Here is a 23,210-nt window from a genome sequence, read left to right as displayed (position 1 = left end):
CCCATTATGTTTTCTTTTTTTTCCCCCACGGAGATGTAATTGACATATCCATTATGTTTTCTAACTGGTTGTTTGTACAGATGAAGGCAGTTGATTTTTGCACACTAATTTGGTACTTATCCGTCTCATAAGTTCTCGTATTGTTTGCAACAGATTTATAACTGAGTTTTTTGGATTTTCCAAGTATCTCATCATCTATAAGTAGTAATAAATGTATTCTCTCTTCCAATGTTTATACCTCTTAAAACATTCTCTTGTCTAATTGCGTTGGTTAAACCTCTAGACTTATGCTAAATAATGGTGGTGACTGTAGACATAATTGTCTTGCTGTTGATTTTAATAGGAATACTTGTAGTGTTTCCTTATTAAACATAATGCTGGCTTTTAAGACATATCCATCTTTCCTATTTTATGAAGATTTTTAAAAATTAATTATGGATGTTGAAATTTATCAAATGCCTTTCAAGCATATTTGAAGAAAATTGTACAATTTTTTCCTCTTTTAATCTATTTTATCAATCAAAGTTCACTTGCAAAAAACAGAAAGGAATTTAATACAGGGGATGAATTGCTTATAAATCAGTGGGGAGCCAGAGGAGCAAGCTCTCTGGGAATAACTCCCCAAACCACACTGTAGAACTGGCCCGCCGAGAGACCTGCTCCCTCTGCCACAGTCAGGAAGCCACATCTCTACAGTTAGCTCCAGGAACACACCATCTTTATGTGACCTGGGAACAAGAAGTTGCCACCAGAATTCTTAGCTCCAGGAACACACCTTCTTATCTGTTACCGCTGGATCAGAAAACTGATACTAGAACTGTCGGCTCCAGAGTTTTGCTGTGTCTGCTGTAATGTGTCCCAGCAAAATGTGTGCCTCATTACCGTGTCTTTCCCTGTTTAATTGAGTTCTTGCAATTTTAACTTTGATGTCTTCTTTGGCTCTGGAGTTTTAAGAGATTTTTAAAAATTTTAGATAGTGGGGTCTTTCTGCCTTCTTGGTTGATTAGCTTTGTGATCAGAGAATTATATCTGCATTATTTCTTCTTTTTGGCATTTATTGAGGTTTTTTGTGGCCTAAATATATGGTCATTTTTGTGAGTGTTTCATGAGTGTTAAAAAAGAAAGTATAGTCCCTGTTTTCCATGGATAGAGTTCGGGATATGTAGATTAGATCTACCGTATAAAATATATCCCCTGATCCTCTGTATATTGAAAGACCCTTCCCTATGCTCTTCTCCAGGTAGTCACCCCATGGGTTGGCAGCTTTAAAGAGAGATTGCAATTCTGCTATAGGTATCTGACAGTTACAATCCCAAGCTCTGCCAAGGAAGTGAACATCCTTGCCTCCCAAGCTAAGAACTAGTCCTTGCAGAAATATTGATGGGCTGGGGAAACAAATCTGCAGGAACTAGTCATTATGTCTCATTCATTTACACTGACCGATAGCTAAGTCAAGCACACACTTGGCTTCATATATTTGTACCAAACTAAAACCTTTCCTATTTTCTTTCTTTCTTTTTTGATTCCACTAAGGTTTCCAGGTACTTCCTGCAGACAGATCTGTAACACTCTCTGAGCAGTCTTTCAGTGCTGCCTACTTCCTTGCCCAAGTCTTGATGGAATGTCTACTTCCTTTTACTTCCCTGTTCTCAGAAACCTGGTTTGATGTCTATAGCCTTTCCTTGATAACGGCCCTAATGCTAATTGATTTTCCTTTCAACATGAGCAAGCTATACAGTGTTTGTGTGCTCCAAATTATGCCTATCAGTAGACATTTACTTTTTGTTATATTTCATAAGCACCACCTAATTTTAAATTGTTAACATTATCTCAGCCTATGTGTAACAAAAATTCAAAAAGTACTGGTTTTACAAAATAGTTGTTTTTCTCACATAAAAAAAAAGCCCAGAGGTAGCTAGTACGGCTGCTCAAATTAATACATGAAATTATTTTTTTAAAAAACTCAAACATTACAGAAGTTTCAACCATTCATTAATATTTTCTTCATCTTTTTCATGATGTTCAATTTGTTAACTTCTATATTTATGTGTAGAGATATGTTTTTGATTTAATGTTATTTTGTTCCTATGAGCTAGGAGTTCCTGAAATTTTTCCTATAAATCTGAGGGAATATATAGGTGATATATGAGTTTAATTTTCTATCTAGCTGCCGAAGAATGACCCTGTGATAACTTTTTCTGAATTTAGTTTTTAAATGATAGGTTCATGTTCATCAAATGGGTTTGAATTTTCAGGGGAGAGTGCTCCATTGGGACTAAGTGGTGTAGTCATAGAACTATCAACCATATTGAAGATTTTTCATTTCTCTGAGGCTGATCTGAAGGATGTGAACCTGGGACTACCTGTAAAAGTATAATCAACATCCATTCAAACACAAGTGATTATCTTCTTTATTTTTTACTGGCCTCCAAGAAAAAAAATTTTCAGAAGAGGAAAAATAGACTTGGAGATTTTTTTTGCTTTAAGGAAATACGTACTGATTATAAAGTCAGACTCCGGCTTCATGCTTGGCTCTGCCATGTCCTCACTATATTGTCTTAGAAAGTTTATTAACTAAGATTTTCAAACTTTATTTATTTACACCAAAGGGTAGTTATATGTGTTGATAAGAGTGTTTGGCATACAATAGGCCCTCAAAAGTAAGGATTATTATTTTTTAAATAAATATTCACTTTTTTTCCTTTTATCTGGACTTACCTTCAAATTATCTTAGCAGCTACATTTGAAGTAAAGATTCACTGTTGCTGATTTGGCTGTTGTTGTTGTTTTTATTATTCAACAATAAATATTTTTGGTCCATGACAGTCTGTTGGAGAGTATCTGGTTAGGAAACTAACATTACCGAGCAACTGGCAAATAAGAGCTGAAAGACAGGGAACTCTTTAAATCACTTTCCCTTTCTATCTTCCATAAATATAGTTAAATGTAAGCAATTGAACATTTTGTATGGGAATAGCCCTTTAAAGGCCAATGGGAAGGAATTCAGCTGTTTTTATTTGAGAATGAAAATTGTGGAGGAAACTATCACCCCCTATATAAATAATATTACATTAGCTTTTATTTTGATTTCAGAAGTCAATATGAAGCAACTTTATTCCAGCCCTGTCAGTTTATACTGCTGAATTCTATAGGTCACATTCACTTGGCAGAGTGTTTAAGACAGTAATGCTAATATTTTGTTAATAATTAAATCTATTTGAAAGAATAATCCAGTGCCAGGCATAAGAGTATATTTGATTTTGCTTAACTCTTGGGAGCAATTCCACACATTTTCAGCATATTATTCTGTGATTTTGGGATGGATCATAACTGTTTCACCACAGTTCAATTTGCAATAGTGATCTTTACATAATTATGTAAAAAAATATATTTGCCACTTCTAAATCTTTGTTTCATGATTTGATTTCAGGGGAACCCAAATTGACAGCCTTCTTCCATCTTGCTGTCTGGAATAAGTGTGAGAATTGGAAAGAAAGAGATGATCTCTATTTGCAGGTAATGTAATAGTGTAAAAAGAAACCCTAAGAGAATCATTCTAAAGATAAAACCAAAATTAAGAGAACTGATTAAAGTAGAGTATAAAAATATTAACAAATGAAAATCAGTAGTCGTCATATATCCAAAGAGTAACCAGCTAGATGATGTCACGGGAGGGGAAATTACTTCTAGTGGCAGTGAAAACGTTTGTTAAAACTTATATAAACTTAAAAGAAAATGTTTACTCTTCAAAGATGCAGCAGTAGGCTTGAACAAATGTAAAGGCATACCTTGCTCTTGGATAGAACAGCTCTCCATCATACATATGTTAATTCTCAAGTTAATAAAAAAATGTAAAATGATTCCAGTAAAAATATTGAGATTTTTATCTCAAAGTAGACTATTGAGTCCAAAGTTCTTTTGGGAAATGAATGAGCAGGAAAAGGTAGGAAAGCCTGGAAAAGAAGAACAATGAGAGGAACTAGCCTTGTAAGATATTAAAACATTTTATAAAGCCCTTATAATTAAAAAATGTATGTTCATTGATAGATACATAAATAGATACACAGAATGAGAGAATAGAATGAAAAATTCAAGATAGAACAATTACATGTGAAAAGTTAAGTGATGCCTAAAATTGCTGGTGGAAAATATACTGTTTTTAATAAGTGTTTTTGGCATAACTAGATATCCACTTGGGAAAAAGTAAAATTGAATCCATATCCCATGCTGAATATCGGAGTGAAATCCAAATAATCCAGATATCTAAATATAAAAAGTGAAACTACGTGAGAAAGCAAGGATTCTTTTCCTTATAAACTTGGAGTGAGAAAAGCCCTTCCAACTATGATTAAAAATCCAGAAGCATCCAAGAAAATACTAAAACATTGACAAACTTGACTATATAAAAATAAAAAACTTTTCAAAGCAAAAAAAAAAAGCAAAAGTTACAAAAGAAAAACCTAGAAGAATGAATGGACCTCAAGATTATCATATTACGTGAAATAAGTCAGACTTGAAGGACAAATATCATATGATATCACTTATATGTGGAATCTAAAAAAAATGATCGAAATCTTATTTACAAACAAAAAATAGGCTCACGGACATAGAAAACCAACCATGTTTACTAAAGGTGAAAGGATGGGGAGGGATAAATTAGGAGTTTGGGATTAAAAGACACACATTACTATATATAAAATAGGTAAACAACAGGGACCTACTGTATAGCACAGGGAACTATATTCAGTCCCTTGTAATAACATATAATGGAAAAGAATCTGAAAAAAAAAGTGTGTATAACTGAATTTCTTTGCTGTACACCTGAAACTAACATTGTAAATTGACTGTACTTCAATAAAAAATGAAATTTTAAAAAACCTAGAAGAAAATATTTACAATTTATATTGCAAAATTACATCACAAACAACTAATTAATAAAGAACTCTTAAAAACTGGAAAGAGCAAGACCAAATACCATTGGGGAAAAATATGAAAAGAGTTCAAAGAAAAAACAAATGTCCTTCAACTTATGAAAAAAGGCTGACCTTCATTCAGAACAAGAGGAAGGCATATTACACTTACTAGGAGATATCATTTTTCACTTATTCAGATTGTCCAAGATACAAAAACTTGAAGAAACACCGTGATGGCAAATAATAAAGAAACAAGCATTCGCAGGCATTGTGAGTGGGAGTCCAAAATGGTGCAACTTCTGTGGAAAGGAATTAAGCGATATCTAGCTATGTTGCCTTTGCATTCATCTTTTGACTCAGTAATTCCACTGAAGATACACTTCCCTAAATACGAAATACTAATGAATCATTATTTGTCGTGGAGTTAAGGGCAGGCCACCCCAAAATATGCCATATTGACATATTGATTGTTTTGAATTAAAGTTACTTGAGAAGCAGCCAGTGCAAGGACACTCTGACTCTACCTTCTATCCCCTGAAAGCAGGAAACAGATCTCCCATGTGAAGGGCAACCTCCCTACACCAGGAGGTAAAGGCATCTATACTACCAGGGATAGGGAATTCAGGGCAGAGAAGGCTGTGTAAACAAACTCTGCTTAATTCCTTCACTAATTAGTACTGAAGCTTCAGTTTCTTTGTCTTCTCAGTTCTTCACAAATTTGTTTCTTTGTCTTAAAAAGTATATAAGCTGCTTGCTTTGGTCATCTCTTTGAGTCACGTATTTCTATGAACTCTCATATGTATGAAGTTCAGATTTGCTTTTTTCCTGTTGATATGTCTTATGTCAGTTTAATTATTAGACCACCAGAAGAACCTGGAATGGTGGAGGAAATTTTTTTCTTCTCCAATAAGCGCAGTGCATGTGATTGGAAACAGGGTCTTTGCAGATATAATCAAATTAAGATAGGATCATACTGGATTAGGGAGAACTCTAATCCAATGATGGGTGTCCTTATAACACGAGGAAAATTTAGACACAGAGACACAGACGCGAGGGGAAAAGGCCACGTAAAGAGAGGCAACAATTGGAGTAACGCTGCCACAAGCAAAGGGATACTACTAGGTGCTGGTGACCACAGAAGCTAGGAGAGAGGCATGGAACAGATACTCCCTCTGAGCCCCCAAGAAGGAACCAACTGTGCTGCCACCCTGATTTTGGACTCTGGCCTCCTGAATGTGAGAGAATACTTACCTATTGTTATAAACCACCCAGTTTGTGATACTTTGTTATGGCAACCCTAGGAAACTAAAACAGTATGCTACAAGTTTTTGAAAGAAAAAAGGAAAAACAAGAATACATATATATGTATATATATACTCATTTTTGCAAAAAGAAACACAAAAGAATGAGCCAGAAATGAATTAAAAAATGGTTACAGATAGTCAGTTGAAAAGGCATGGAGAGGATGTGTTTGGAAGCTAGGCTTCTTTACATATACCATGTCATAGCATTTGTCTTTACTTATATTATGAGTTTTGCATATTTTTTAAAAAAGTAAACAGCGAAAAACTGAAATTGAACAGAAATACAATCAAAAGAATCCAACTGCATAAAAATTGATTCCATTATTATACAGAGAAAAGACAGATTTCAGAAGACTTTTGAACACAACACTAACTGAACATCTTGTGCAGGACATATTCTGAGAACAAAAAGCATCTGAGACAAAAAGAACGAATTGCAAACTTCACTCAGTAGGTTTACTGTTAGTGGTAATATTAGAATTATAATTTGAAACTATGTAACTGTTGTAAGAAAAAGCAAATAAGTAAATATGTTGATAGTCCAAAGAACCAAGATTTCCAGTGTCTAAGAGAAAATAAATACAAATATAAAAGAAGTTAAGGCAAGACAAACCTATGATGTTAAACTAGAATTGGTACTAAATTGAGGAGGTTATACAGTGAAAATATATTTTGGTAGCGTGACCGCTGAAAGGACCCAGAAGTGAGGACCCAAGCAACTGCCTAATCTGCATGTTGCAAAGGCCTACTCTGGTTGTCTGTTTATGAGATTCTTAATCTTCTTTTTGAATTTTCCATCCTAATAAAACATTAAAAATCTTTAACAAAGCAGGCATCTTGCATGTTGTTCCAGTGCTGTCCCTTGCAGAGACTACTCAAGTTTTTGATTGACTCTTTTCCCTTGAGGCTGCCAGATTATTCTAGACTAACAGTTACAGTTGCTCAGACAGTGCTGTAGCAACAGACTTCATTTTGGATGAAAGGTAAGTACATAAATTAGAGACGCTTTACCTTTTCGATACCCCCAAGCTACCTTCTTCCTGCTAGTGCATGGGGAAAGGAGAGTAGCCCATCTTCTCTCTTCAAATCTATCTACCAGCTTGTGCAGCAGCCTCCAGTCAAGAAGAGTGGATGCCTCTTTCCAAGATCAAACTTTCCTTTTGTGACTTGGACTCCAGGGCACAGATATCCTCCAGTAGTCCCGACCTTGAAACACACACACACACACACACACACACACACACACACACACACACCAGAGACCACACATCTTCAGGCGGCTACCACCTCACACCAGAGACAAAACATCTTCAAGCTACCACCTCATTTCAACTCATCACCTGCATCATAAAATCATTAAAATAGTTGTCTAAAGATATAATTTCTACTCCTCACCTTCATTAGCTCCTCAATCCTCTCAGCCAGGCTTTGGTCCTTACCACCCTACTGACACTACCACTCTTGTTAGGATGGCCATTGGCCTCCCCATTGTCAAATCCAACCATCGGTTCTCTGTTTTCATTTCACTCAACCTCTGTGCAGCAGACCACACAGTTGACCATTCTCTCCTTCTTGAAATAATTTCTTCCATAGGATTCTGATTTTCCTCCCTTCTTACAGACCTCTCCTTCTGAGTCTCCTCCTCCTGCTGTCTGTCACCTGTGTTAGAGGGCTCTAGAACTTAGTTCTCAGACTTCAGTTTATACTCTTCCTGAGTGATCTTATTCAGTCTTTTTAGATATTTTCTACCTGGAGATGAAGGTCAAATTCCTATCTTTGGCTCCAGTCTCTGTGCTGGGCTCCACCTGCCTGTTTAATGTCTCTACCAGGATGGTCTCTGGAGTTAGACCACCCAGGCTTGTATCCCAATTCCTACCTGTATAGTCTTGTGTTACTTAACTTTGTCTGTGAAATGAAGATGGTAATAGTACCTACTTCACTAGATTATTTAGAACAATGCTGGCACAAAGTAAGTGCTCAGTAAACACCCTGTTTGTTTACTTATTTGCTTTCCCTACCAGAAGTTTGGAGAAAAGGAACCTCCTGTGTGTCTAACTCAACAATGAATTCTCAAGGGCGACATATAGTAGCAGCTGTGTATTGATTGAATGAATGAACCCATTCCTTTCAAGGAGGAAAAGGCAGTGCATCCAAAAACCAGCTGAATTCCGACTGGTTACCTATGCCTTGACTGGAGGAGTTATCTCTGACTTTTTTCCAACTTCCCAACACTGTGTCTGGAATCTCCCGTCTCATTAGCCAAGTCCTACAAGTGCAAATGTAGCACTCTTGCCTCTAATATCTGATGGTGGGGTGCATGCTCTGTTTTGTTTGAAAATGTGAAATAGTTTGTTGTTCAGGCTCGTTAATAATGTCTTTTTCAATTAGACTTAGTTTCACCAGAATTCAGTAGAAACCTAGAAAGAAGTTCTATTACGTAAAATGTCTGTATCTGTGGGTGTGTGGATATCTATGTAGAACATATATCTATATATGACAGGAATACATTTAAGTGTGATAATAAAAAAAAACAATGAATTCTCTTGGCAGTTAGGGGACGACAGAGGCGAAGAGAAAGATTTTGAAGAATAAGAGTAGATACGTGCACGGTAAGACAACCGCGTTTCAGAGCGTAACGGAGCGGAGCGCGCCACCCCGCCCACACCCCCGGCCCGGCCCCGCCTCGCCTCACCCCGCCCGCAACCCGTCCCGCGGTCCGGCCCCGCCCTGGTCCCGGCCCCGCCCTACCCTGCACCCGGCCCGGCTCCGCCCTGCGCCCCGGTCCCGCCCTGTGCTCTGGCCCCGCCCCGTACCTCGGCTGGGCTCTGCATCCCAGAGGAAGCCCGCCGCCTCAGCAGAGCCAGGACCTGCCCACGCCCGAAGCCGCGCACCCCGAGCTTGGGTGGCCGCAGCGGCCCGAGTGTCTAGGCTTGGAAAGATGGCTGCTCTGACGACGGTAGTGGTGGCGGCGGCGGCCACGGCTGTAGCCGGGGCTGTGGCGGGGGCGGGCGCGGCCGCCGGGACCGGCGTAGGAGCAGCGCCGGTGCCGCAACAGGTAAATCGAGGAGGCGGACGTGGGCCCGAGGGGGCTGCAGGCCCTGGAGGCGGGACGGGACCCCCAGCTGAACAGGTGTCCTCTAAGCGCGGCTGCAGGAAGCTGGAGGCGCGGTGATAGCCTCCCTTTGCTCGGGGCCTGGCACACGCCAGACATTGCGCTTGGTTCGCTTGTGCGTTTAACTGCGTTTACAGAGTCACCTCCCTTGTGGTTTTGGAGTCGGGGAAGACCAGGGTGGAACCCTAGCAGTTCCTATGAGATAGGAACATACTTACCCTCTCGGTGACTCAGTTTCTTCTCTAAAAATTAGAATTGATGATATGCACCTTTCTGAACCCTGGATAATAAGTCTGGGTAGCCCCTGGTACAATGCTTGTTTAGAGAGAGATTCGGTGCCCAGTAACTGGTGGCTTCTCTGTTGGACCTACCCTGGGAACACAAGGAGGAATCAAATATTGGATGGTCTGAGGCAGACGTGTTTCCAAAGATGATCTTAAGACCCCTTTCTCCGCACTGAGGACCAGAGGATCCGTCAAGGAGAATTTTGGGATTCCCCTGCTCAGGTCAAATATCTTGACTCATTCTCTCACAGCCCACACCCAAAGCATAGGCAAGTCCTGTCTGTTCTAGCTTCCAAATCAATCCAGAATCCCGCCTTCTTACCTCATGTGCTACTACCCTTGTCCACACCATCATTTCTCCTAGCAGAAATACTTTGCTAATTGGTTTTTGTTTTTCTAGTCTTGCCTTCATTCGCAACAGCCAGGTTATTCAGCCCGTAATGACACTTTACTGCTCAGATCCCTCGGAGTAAAAGCAAACGTTTTTACCATGGTCCAGGAGACCTATGAGCCGCCCCCACTACCTCCCTGCCCCCTCATCTCCAGTTCCCTGCTCTGACTCTGCTGCAGCCATAACTTCCTGGTGGTCCCTCAGACTGCCAAGCACTCTCCTACCTCAGGAGCTTTGCAGCTGCTATTCCCTCTGCTTAGAATGCTCTTCCCTCATGGTCTCTTGGCCAGCCCCATCTCTGCCTTCAGATAACTTTGTTCAGATGCCATCAGCTCAGTGATTCTTTCCATGCCCCCCACCCCCCACCAAACTGAATCCCCTTATCCAGCACACCCTGTTCTCTTTTCTGGTATTATTCTTCTCCATGGCACCTATTACTGTATGATACATTGCATATTTTACGTCTATTTTTTTTATTGTCTTTCTCCACACTGCCTGGAAAGGTAAACCCTGTCCTCTAGGAAGGAAGGAACTTTTGGAAGCTTTACTCACTATTGTATTACCAGCACTGAGAACTGTGCCTGTGTAGCCAGGAACATAGTAGACACTCACAATATTTGTGGATAAGTCCTACCTGATGAAAGACTGTTGTGGGCTGAGGACAGGTTCCATCTTTTTCTTCCTCTAAGGAAATACATTGTCTTTACTTAGGTAAATTCAAGAAATTCCACCTGAGACAAATTTTCTCACACATCTTCTGTAATTCTTTTTGCTATTCTAACTCTGGCTCAAGTGTGTTAGGAAAAAATATAAAACATAGAAAAATAATACCATGTAAAATATATTATTACAGAAATAAATATATATAGGATATACATAATATATAAAATATACTGAAGTGTTTTGAAGATTTTTTTTTTTTAGCTGTATGACCCTGGTGTTTTAGCCTTCTTGCTGGCTTTCTCCATGAAACCTTTCTGGCTTACTTTAGCTGAAAATGATTTGTTCTGTACATTCTTATAACCGCCTGGTTTGCATTTCTCGCAAGTTGCCTAACATTGTTAATTGATGCACACTCTTACCCACCTGGTGATCTTCAGAGGTTTGCCTTTCCTCAGAGTTGGATCAGAATCTCTTGTGAAGCTGTTTCAACTTTTCTATCAGTCCCTAATGTTTAACAATGTCTGGAGACAGTTTTGCTTTGTCACAACTGCAGGGGGGCTGTGAGGAATGTCATTTGTGTTGCTAGGATCAAGTGGGCACAGACTCAAATCAAAGGAAAGCACAACAAAAAATCATCTGGTCCAAAATATCAGGTAGTGCTGAGGTTGAGACACCCTGCTTTATACAGTCTCATCAGCTTGGAGAAGGCAGAGCCTCCTGGTTGATAATCACAATAATAGTGAGGCAGAATTTCTCAAAGGTGTTTGGGTTTTTAAAAAAGGAATTAGAATCTCTGCTGTACCATATTGTGATTTTGAGGAGTTTAATTATGTATTATCCATCTTTGTATTCCCCGAACATACCACACACAAATGCATATACACATACACACGTGTACACACACACGTACTCACACACTATACACTCAAATTCTACAGCCTAGCACTGAGCTTGAGTATTTGTCATAGAGTTCCGTGAATGAATATTCCTGTTGACTCTAAGAGTGAAACCACCTGATGTTTTCCTGAGAAGAGCCAACTTTCTCATGACAACTCATGATATTAGAAATGTCTGCCAAAATATCTGGAGTTCCAATTTAGCCATCTAGGGTTTCCATAACAAAATACCAGAGAGGTAGCCTAAACAACAGAAATGTATTTTTTAAATAGTTTTGGAGACTGGGTAGCCCAAGATCAAGGTGCTGTCAAGGTTGGTTTCTGGCTTATAGACAGCTGCTTTCTTGCTGTGTCCTCACATGGCCTTTCCTCTGTGCATGTGCAGAAAGAGAGGGTTCTCTCATGTCTCTTTTTCTTATAACGTCACTAGTCCTATTGGATTAGGATTGTATCCTTATAACCTCATGTAACCTTAATTACTTTCTTAAAGGCCCCATCTCCAAATCTAGTCACAAAGGCAGCTAGGGCCTCAACTATGAATTAGGTATGCATAATTCAGTCTATAACAGTTCCCTTAAATTATTTTGGAGTAATTATCTTTAAAGTTTTAGAACTCTTTTTTTTAATATTAAAAAAATTGAGGGAGGTAATTAAGTATTTATTTATTTATTTATCTATTTATTTATTCATTTGTTTATTTAATGGAGGTGCTAGGGATTGAACCCAGACCTTTTACATGCTGGGCCTGTACTATACCACTGAGCTATACCCTCCCCACCAGAACTCTTTTATATTGTATTTTATTTTACAACCTCCGTTGGGTGTGGAATCCCATAAATTTCTCAGTCATTACAAAAAGTAATAATGTACCATATCTATGCATTTTAATATTTATGTACTATTTTTTCATAATTCCCCTCAGCCATTGACTTTTAAGGGCAAAGGCTACATATTTCTTTATTCTCTCTATTGCCATTTTCCTCTTGACCATTTTAGCAGCTGAATTACGACTTTTTTTTGAAGTGTCTCTAGCAGTATCACACTAGTGTATGTCCTGGTTTTGTACCAGGACAGGGCTGTGTCTTCTGTTTGTTCTGTTTCTGGTGACTCCCCTGTGATGGTCTGTATTTTATGGCATTTGGCTGCCTGGAATGATCCATTAGTAATAACTATATTCCTTCTCTGATTTCAAATGAGTACTCAAAATGGATTTCCTCTAGAAGATCACACGCATGAATAGGGCTGTATGTAGGTCCAGACTGCAGAGTCCCCCTCCCCTCCAAGGATAGTCACATCTGATCCCTAGCACCTGTGAATGTGACCTTACATGGTAAAAGGAACTTTGCAGATGTGATTACATTGAGGATCTTGAGATGGAACAATTATGCTTGATTATCTGAGTGGGCTGATACATTTACAAAGGTAAGAGGGAGGCAGGAGGATCAGAACCAATAATAGGAGATGTGACAGTGGAAAAGGATGAAGTGATGTGAGGAAGGGGCCATGAGCCAAGGGATGTAGATGGCCTCTAAAAGCTGAGAAAGGTTAAGGAAGTAGATTCTCCCCTGAACCTCCAGAAATAACACAGTCTTGTCAACACCTTAATTTTAGACTTGATCTCCAGAACTTTAAGAGAATAAATTTGTGTTGTTTAGGCCTCTAAATTTGTGGTAAACTGATTTTTGGTAAGTTTGTTATTGTAGCAGTAGAAAACGAATGCACCAGAGAAGACCTAAAAGGCCTGAGTTCTCTTTTTTGGCTGACCTTGAAATGCTACGCAAGCAGGAAGTGAAGGCTAAGGTAGAGTTGTAAAGTGCCAAAGTGCTGATGGCATGCCCCAGCATGTACACAGACCCCCTCGGCAAAGGCTGGGAGACTTACTGGTTCAAGACATCTAAGACCAACCAGTCATTCACTGAAAACTAAGCTAACTAATCAGAAATTTCAGTGCCACACAGACAAATAATACAGTCTTTACCAAATTAGTTCAAAAGAGTGACTAAACAAACAACAACAACAACAAACCATAGGGAGGGGAGAGAATCTCATTTTCAGAGTTGCCACATTGTATTATTTAAAATGTTGAGTTTTGACAAACAAATTGTGAGATATTCAAAGAAACAAGAAAGTATGGTCCACACACAGAAAAACTTTTAAAAAACTAGTAAAAAGAAGCTGTCCCTTAGGATGACTAGATGTTGGGCATAATAGGCAAAGACTTTAAATCATCTACTTTATTTATTTATTTATTTATTTATTTATTTATTTATTTATTTATTGAAGTACAGTAAATTACAGTGTGTCAATCTCCAGTGTACAGCACAGCGTCCCAGTCATGCATATACATACATATATTTGTTTTCATATTTTTTTTCCATTAAAGGTTATTGCAAGCTATTGAACATAGTTCCCTGTGCTATACAGAAGAAACTTTTTTTAAAATCTATTTTTATGTGTATAGTGGCTAACATTTGTAAACATCAAACTCCCAGTTTATCTCTTCCCACCCCCTTTCCCCAGTAACCATAAGATTGTTTACTAAGTCTGTGAGTATCTTTCTGTTTTTTAGATGAATTCATAGTGTTCTGTTTTTCTTTTTAGATTCCACATGTGAGTGGTATCGTATGGTATTTCTCTTTCTCTTTCAGACTTACTTTACTTAGAATGGTGATCTCTAGGTCCATCCATACCATCCAATGCAGGTAGCATTATTTGATTCTTTTTATGGCAGAGTAGTATTCCATTGTATAAATATACCACAACTTCTTTATCCAGTCATCTGTCATTGGACATTTAGGTTGTTTCCATATCTTGGCTATTGTATATAGTGCTGCTATGAACATTGGGGTGCATGTATCTTTTCAAATTAGAGTTCTCTCTGGATATATACCCAGAAGTGGGATTGCTGGATCATATGGTAAGTCTATGTTTAATTTTTTGAGGAATCTCCATACTATTTTCCATAATGGTTGCACCAAACTACATTCCCACCAGCAACATAGCAGGGTTCCCTTTTCTCCACACCCTCTCCAGCATTTGTCATTTGTGGACTTTTGAATGATGGCCATTCTGACTGGTGTGAGGTGATACCTCATTGTAGTTTTGATTTGCATTTCTCTGATAATTAGTGATACTGAGCATTTTTTCATATGTCTATTGGCCATTCATATGTCTTCATTGGAGAAATGCTTATTTTGGTCTTCTGCCCATTTTTGGATTGGGTTGTTTGCTTTTTGCTTATTAAGTTGTATGAGCTGTTTCTATATCCTAGAAATTAAGCCTTTGTCAGCTGCATAATTTGCAAATATTTTCTCCCATTCTATAGGTTGTCATTTTGTTTTGTTTATGGTTTCCTTTGCTGTGCAAAAGCTTATGAGTTTAACTAGGCCCCATTTGTTTATTTTTGCTCTTATTTCCATTGCCTGGGTAGACTGCTCTAGGAGAACGTTGCTAAGATTTATGTCGGAGAATGTTTTGCCTGTGTTTTCTTCTAGGAGATTTATTGTGTCTTGTCTTATATTTAAGTCTTTAAGCCATTTTGAGTTAATTTTTGTTTATCAAATGGGGAAGTGTTCTAACATCATTGTAAATCACCTACTTTAAATATGTTCAAAAAGCTAAAGGAAACTATTTCTAAAGAAATAAAATAAAGTAGGAGAATGATGTCTCACCAAATGGAAAATATCTATAAAAACTACTAAAAACATACTATTGATCTTCTGGTTTATTAACACATGTTTTTTAAGTTATTTGTATTATATTGTATACCATATTGTTACAATAAAATAGGCTATAGAAAATAAAATGTCATTAGGAAAATCATAAGGAAGAAAAACTATATTTACTGTATTTATCAGTACTGTAAGTTTACATCATCTGTTTACAAGATGAATTGCCTGTCAGTACATATGTCAACATTGTTTTATATGGTACAAAACACTGTAGATGTTATATGTATTACTAACACACGACATAAAAAATGAAAAGATAATGTGAAGAAGAAATTCATATTTATTTATAGCTATGACAATTCATGCATTGATAATGAAAAAGTAGCAATATTCTTTATGGTAGCCTAGTGTAATCAATATGATTGCTTCACAGTAACCTAGCCTATACACTAATGAATGAATCGTTATAAAATATCTATGGCTTACAATGTTATAGTCATTGTCATAGTCATAGTCATAGTCATAGTCATAGTCATAGTCATAATATAGTATTGGAAACTTTGTTCCATTTTTTTGAAAAACCACTTACCTGTGATGATAGACTGACATGCAGTTTCTCCAATTAGGAGAGAGAGGCATACTGTATGGTAATATAATTCTTTGAAAGCAAAGCTATAAAACTGTAAGAAAATTGACAGATTATTAGTTTTATATTAAATATCACCTTTCACCTATGTTGAAGATAGACTAGAATCTACATATATTTCATGCATTCATGACATACCTTTTTCTTAATTTTTTCAATATTTCTATGCTATGTGGTTCATTGGTGAGTTTTTGCAAATTATCACAAATCTCAAAAATATTTTCCAGTATATTTATTGGAAAAAAGGATGCACATCAGTGGACTTACACAGTTCAAATCTGTGCTGTTTAAGGGTCAACTGTATAGTACTTCTTGTCAGAATTGGAGCATATTTTCATCAGCTAAACATAATTTCCCCATATGATCAGGGTTATATTATATACATAAAATAAACTAATGAACAAATTTAAAAAAATTTTACTGTCTACATAAATTTCTCACAGTATAATGTAAAAATCTTTAGTAAAAAAAATGAAGGGGAAGACATTCACAGATTTTAAAAAACTAAGAATTCATTGCCAGTATATCTGCCCTTCAAGAAATACTAAAGGAAATCCTTTAAGTGAAAATAAAAGGATACTAGACAATAATTTGAATCCACATGGAGAATAATATGAGTAAAGTGTACTGGTAAAGGTAAACGTAGAGGTAAATATAAAAGTCAGTATAATGTAAATGTATGTAATAATAAAGGTAATATAATATAAAGATATATAAATATATCAAATAATAAAGACAAATGTAGAGGTAAATATAAAAGTTAGGGGCTTTTTTTTTAAAAAAAAAAGAGGAGGAAACACTTCTCAGCTCATTCTATGAGACCATTATTACACTGATAACAAAATTAGACATCACAAGAAAGAAAATAACAAATTAGTATCTCTTAGGAACACGGATGCAAAGATTCTCAACAAAACACTAGTAGACCAAATCTAACAATGTAGGAAAGGATTATATTCCATGATTAGTTGTGATTTATTCCAGGCATATGAAAATCAACGTAATAGAACATATTGATAGTGTAAAGAACAAAAACTGTATGATCATCTCAGTGGATGCAGAAAGAGCAACTGACAAAATCCAACACTCTTTCACGATAAAAATATTCAACAAACTAGCAATAGAAAGCAACTTCTCAGCCTGATAAAGACATCTATGAAATACGAACAGCTAACTTAATACTTAATGACGAAAGAGTGAGGGCTTCCCCGTAAGATCAGGAACAAGACAAGAATATCCACGCTTACCAGTTTATTTACTGGGGATTCTAGCCAGGCAACTGGGCAAGAAAAGCAAATAGAAAGTATCCAGATTGGAAAGGAAGAAATAAAACTATCCTTATTTGCAGGTGGCATTGTCTTCTATATAAAAAATCCTAAGGAATACACACACACACACACACACACACTATTAGAACTAATAGACAAGTTCTGCTGGCTTTCAGGGTACAAGAACAATTTACAAAAATCTATACAGTAGTAGTGGACAATTCAAGAATGAAGTTAAGAAAATAATACTGTTTTGGAATATTTCTCAGCCATTGAAAAGAATGAAATACTGCCATTTGCAGCAACATGAATGAACCTAGAGATTATGATACTGAGTGAAGTAAGTCAGACAGAGAAAGATAAACATTATATGCTATCACTTATATGTGGAATCTAAAATATAGTACAAATGAGTTTATTTACAAAACAGACACAGACTCACAAACATAGAAAACAAACTTAGGGTTACCAAAGGGGAGGGGGGTAGAGGGATAAACTGGGAGCATGGAATTAACAGATACATACCACTATATATATAAAATAAACAATGAGGATTTACAGTATAGCACAGGGAACTATATTCAATATTTTGTAATAACCTGTAATGGAAAAGAATATGAAAAAGTATATGCACATAGGCATAAGTGAATCACTTTGCTGTATATCTGAAGCTAATATACTTTGAAAACTTAAAAGCATCTTTGAGAGAAATTAAAGAAGACCTACCTAAACGCACATTTTATGTTCATGAATATGAAGAATTAAGATTGGTGAGATGGCAGTACTCCCCAAATTGATTTATAGGTTCACTGCAATCCCTATCAAAATCTCAGCTACCCTTTTTTTTTTTTTTTTTGCAGAAATTGTCAAGCTGATCCTAAAATTTACATGGGAAATGCAGGAGACTCAAAATAATGAAAACAATCTTGAAAAAGAGCAAAGTAGGAGGACTCACACTTGTTAATTTCTAAACTTAGTACAAAGATGCAGTCATCAAACAATGTGGTACTGGCCTACGGATGGATATATCAGTGAGAGTTAAAAAGTAACCCCTTACATTTATGAGCAATTGATTTTCAACAAGGATACTAATACAATCCAATAACGAAAGAATAGTCTTTTCAACAGATGTTGGGACAACTGGATATCCATAGACTAAAAAGTGAAGTTGAACATCTGCCACAGGCCATACGTAAATATTAACTCAGAATGGATTAGGGACCTGAATGTAAAAGATAAAACTGCGAAACTCTTAGAGGAAAACATGGATGTAAATCTTCATGACCTTTAATTAGGTAATAGTTTCTTCTGTATGACACCTAATGGGGCAAGCAACCAAAGATAAAACAGGTAAATTGGACTCCATCAAAATATAAAACCCTTGTGCTTAAAAGTACATTGTCAAGGTGAAAAGATGGCTCAGAGAATGAGAGAAAATACTTGCAAGTCATATATTGATAAGGACATATCTAAAATATATAAGTAACTCTTACTACTCAAAAATAAAAAGACAACCCAGTTTTAAAAATAGGAAGAGGTATAAGTAGATATTTCACCAAAGAAGTGGCTAATAAGTATATGAAAGGATGCTCAGCATCATTAGTCATTATGGAGTAGTCAAAACCAATGTGAGACACCACTTTACATCCATTAGGTTGATTGTAATAAAAAAGACAGACATTATCAGGAAAGTGAAAAGACAACTCAAAATAGGGGAAAATATTTGCAAATTGTTTTTCTGATAAGGACTTAATAAGAATGCTTCCAGCTTAACAATGAAAAGACAAACAAAATGTTTAAATGGGAGAGTAAAAAAGAGTTACCTGGTGATCCAGAAATTCCACTGCTAGGTGTATACCCAAGAAAACTGAATATATATATTCATACTAGAACTTGTACACAGGTGTTCTTGGTAGCATTATTCATATTGACCATACAGCAAAAATAACCCAATTGTCCATCAACTGATGAGTGAATAAACAAAATGTGGTAGATCCATATAATGAAATACTACTCCGCCATAAAAAGCAGCAAAGTACAGATTCATGCTACAACATGGATGAATCTTGAAAACGTTATGCCCAGTGAAAGAAGTCATACACAGAAGACTGCATATTGTATGATCTCATTCATATTAATTGTCCAGAATAGGCAAATCCATAGAATTAGAAAACAGATTAATAGTTGTCAGGGGCTAGGGGGAAATGGGGGTGGGGAGCAACTGTTTAATGAGTATGGGGTTTCTTTTGGGTCTGATGGAAATGTTCTGGAAATAGATGGTGTTGCTGGTTGCACAACTTTGGTGAATATACTAAAAACTACTGAATTGTAAACTTTATGTACATTTAATGGCATGTAAATTGTATCTCAATTTTAAAAGTATTTCCAAAATTCATTACTTAATGCTTGCTTGTTCCTAGAAATTTAAAGGCTTGCTTCCTTTTTTCTTCATCTCCCACATCCAGGCTGTAAACAGTTCCTCTTAATTATACCTCCAAGATATATTTACTCTTCTTACTTTAATCTCCACTGTCTCCCTGGTAGTCCTGGACGCCATCACTCCTGTCTGCGTTGCTGCACCACCTACCTCATTGATTCTCCTGCTTCCAATCTTGCTTCACCCCTCCACCACCTTCCACCAGTTTATTCTCCAAAAAAATAGCCAGAAAGATTTTCCTAAAAAATTATATATATCATGACATTATCCTTCTCAAACCCCTTCAGTAAAATCCAGACTCACCTAGTGACTTAAAATGTGGGTGTGAAATGCCACATGCCTCCCTCTCTCCTGTCATCGCCTACCAAGCTCCACACTTTACTTATCTCTTATCACAGTTGGCCTTTCTCTGCTTGAACTAGCGAAGATTTTTTCTGCTGTCAGACTTTTTGCACGTGCTGTTCCCTTTGCCTGGCACACCTTTCCCTACAGCTTTTGGCATGGCTGATTTCATTTTTTCTTAAACATCAGCCCATTAAATAGATCTTCTTTGCCCATCCTAACTGAAAACAGCCCTTTGCTCTATTATCTTCATCTCAGCACTTCTTATTTCCTTAACCTCATTTATTGTACTTGAGTTTTTTCCCCTTAACTTATTGTTTATTTACTCTTTTCTTTTTAAGTCTATTTCCCTCACTAGACTTCAAGGCAGGGGCCATATAATCATGAGTCATCATTTGCTTCTCTAGTGTCTAGTGCAGCACCTGTCACATCTTAAGTGTTCAATACGTATTGCTAAATGACTGAATAAATGAAAGAATTAGATTTTTGTCTAAGTCTCTGAACATTTCACATTTCTGACTCACTAATTTAAGATAGATATGCCTTCTTCCACAAAATGTATTTTTTTAAATTTAATAACATTGGCCCCCAAATTTTCCCCTGAGAAATTTTCCCCATTATTGATGTTTTATCTCTTAAAAAATTCCATTTCAAAATCCTACCATTTGTATTATTGAGGATAAATTTAGTTTTGTTTTCTCTGTAGAATGATGGCTGTCTTGGTACTTCAGGTGGAATTCGTCCTTTTCAGCTTCAAAACTGGAAGCAGAAAGTTAATCGGACTAAGAAGGCAGAATTCATACGCACGGCAGAAAAATTTAAAAATCAGTAAGTATAAGAACATTATCTTCAAGGTAACATTACTAGCTATTTTATTATGGGCAATATAAAGTTAATTCTATTCCACCTATCCAAGCCACATTAAGTTAATGAAATTCTAATCACTAACTTTTCAAATATAAAACAGGAGAAAGGTGGGAATGTATGAAATAGACAAATGATAATAAACTATTTAATACAAAGTTAATTTTAAGTAGAGTTATTAAATTTTATTTATTTATTTTTACCACTTTGAATCAGTGTATTTCAAGGAAAACAATAGTTATTTTTTTAGATGACATATATCAAGTAGCAAATTGAATATATTTTCACTTACCAAGGTAAGCACTTGGTAAATATTTTTGAGTGAGTGAATAATTTTAATGAAAAGTCTGTACCCTTGAGTTATTTTTTTTAATGGCCTTTTAATTGGTGTCCCTTCCTTGGTCTCTGACCCTTTCAAGTTCCATCCTGTAAATTTTGACTAGAATAATTGAGAAGTTGCCATTTATTTTAATTTTTAGTGTATATTATTTTTCTTTAAATAACCTGTGATATTTACTGAATGTTCAATGTTGTTAGTAGCACCATATGATACAACAAATATCATGAGTTACGATAAAAGTATTAGAACTCAGAGCACTCAACCCTAACCTGTATTTGAAGGCTTTATAAAATAAAGACTGCTTTTCATTTATACAGTATCAATCTGCTAAAGAACCAAGAGGAAAGGAACCTTTCATAAGAAATGGTCTCTAGGCCAGAATTAGTGGCAGTTGTCTGTTTAGAAATGCTACTGATAAAAAAGTGTACTGTTTGAATTTTGAAAAGTTATGCCATACTGTAGCTTTGTAAAACTGAATTCTCACTGCATTTGTATGATTCTCATATTTTTAATACTCAGCATTTGATAAAATACAAATTTTTTAAATATCCAAAATTCACTACCTTAGAATTGAACTCTAGGTTAGAAATTCTGGTTTATGTATTTTTTTTCTAGGTAGGATAACTCACCAAGCAGTTAATGTCCATATAAATAGCAAACGAGCAGATTATGCCAGTATAGATACCTTGCCGACTAGTATGTGTTGGTTTTATAGCTCTGATTAGGCTTTCCTCGTCTGTTACAAGGTTTTTGGAATAACTATTTGAAAGAGTATTAGAAAAATCTATTGGAAGAGTATTTCTATCCCATAATTCTCACTGAATGCAAAGGCAAAAACACAATTTCTAATATAATTGTTTTTTTCAGAATAGCATATACACTCACATAATTGAAAAATCAGTTCATATCAAAGGGTACACAGTGGAAGGTCTCTCTTTCACCCATGACCCCAGCCACCCACTTCCCCTCCCCTCAGATGACTACTGTTTTTAGTTTCTTGTTTATCCTTCCATAGATATTTGATGTGCTTACAAGGAAAGAAAAATACATATTCAGACTTTTCCTGTCTTATATAAATGGTGGCATACTATACACACTGTTCTGCATCTTATTTTATTTTGTTTTTTTAACTTGAGTATATCTTAGATACTAAGGGATTATTGATTTTGTCAGGTCTGATAATGACATTGGAATTATGTAAGTCAAATATCCATAATCTCTAGAGATGCACACTAAAGTGTGTTGGTGTGAAATTATGTAGATATAGTGGATTTACATTAGAATACTTAAGCAGAAAGAGAAAAGAAAAGATAGATGTACCAAGAGAGGTAAAATTGTTGAATCAGAGTGGTGTGCGGGGTATACATATGGAACTATATGAGGGGAGTCAGTTTACCATCCTCTACTTTGAGGTATGTCTGAGATTTTCATATAAAACTTTTGTTAAAAATAGAGTCTGTCTTGGAGATCTTTCCTTATCAGTACATCGTACACACTACCACTGCATTGTATTCCAGTGTATGAGTGTATCATAATCTATGCAACCTGCTCCTTTGTGACAGACATTTTCGTTATAGTCAAAGTTTTGTTAAAACAAATAAGGCTATAATTAATTGTAGTATCCACATAGGCTCACATCATTTTGCATATGTGTGAATTTATCTTTAGGAAAAATTCCTAGAAGTAGAAGTGCTGAGTCAAAGGTCTATGAATTTGCAAATGTGATGAATATTGTCCCCCATAGGCAATTTACAATTTTACCAACAATATATGGGAGGACCTATTTCCCCACAGTTTTATCATCAGAATATATTATTTAAACGTTTGATTTTTTTTAGCCAATCTGATAGCTGTACAGTTCTATCATGGTGTAGCTTTAATTTGCATTTCTCATGTTACAAGCGAGGTTGAGCATCTTTTCCTATCTATGTGTGGCAATTTTTCTGCATTGTTACGTTTTGAATGTCTTTGTACATGAATATTTCTAATCCAGGAATGGCAAAACATAACTTACTGTCGGAGCATATCCCATGTCCATGACAGACATTTCTATTTGATCATAGTAATTTCCCCACACCC

General features: G+C 36.4%; 1 protein-coding gene across 7 annotated transcripts in view; it reads left to right on the top strand.

Moving 5' to 3' along the window:
• CCDC112 (coiled-coil domain containing 112) overlaps positions 1-23,210 on the top strand; it is a 116,425-nt gene that overhangs the window by 80,111 nt on the left and 13,104 nt on the right. For 3 of the 7 annotated variants that reach the window (XM_032476528.1, XM_032476529.1, XM_032476530.1), the window contains 3 exons: positions 3,431-3,516; positions 8,768-8,826; positions 20,634-20,755. Coding sequence is in view for 2 of the 7 variants with exons in the window: in XM_032476527.1 (XP_032332418.1) it covers positions 9,156-9,272; positions 20,634-20,755 (239 nt within the window). In the remaining 5 variants the exon portion in view is untranslated. The other 4 variants (XM_032476527.1, XM_032476526.1, XM_032476532.1 and 1 more) reach the window with 3 other exon arrangements.

The sequence above is a fragment of the Camelus ferus genome, chromosome 3 (assembly GCF_009834535.1).
Source record: "Camelus ferus isolate YT-003-E chromosome 3, BCGSAC_Cfer_1.0, whole genome shotgun sequence".
Taxonomy (NCBI): Eukaryota; Metazoa; Chordata; class Mammalia; order Artiodactyla; family Camelidae; genus Camelus; species Camelus ferus.
This window is presented reverse-complemented; position numbering and strand designations above follow the sequence as displayed.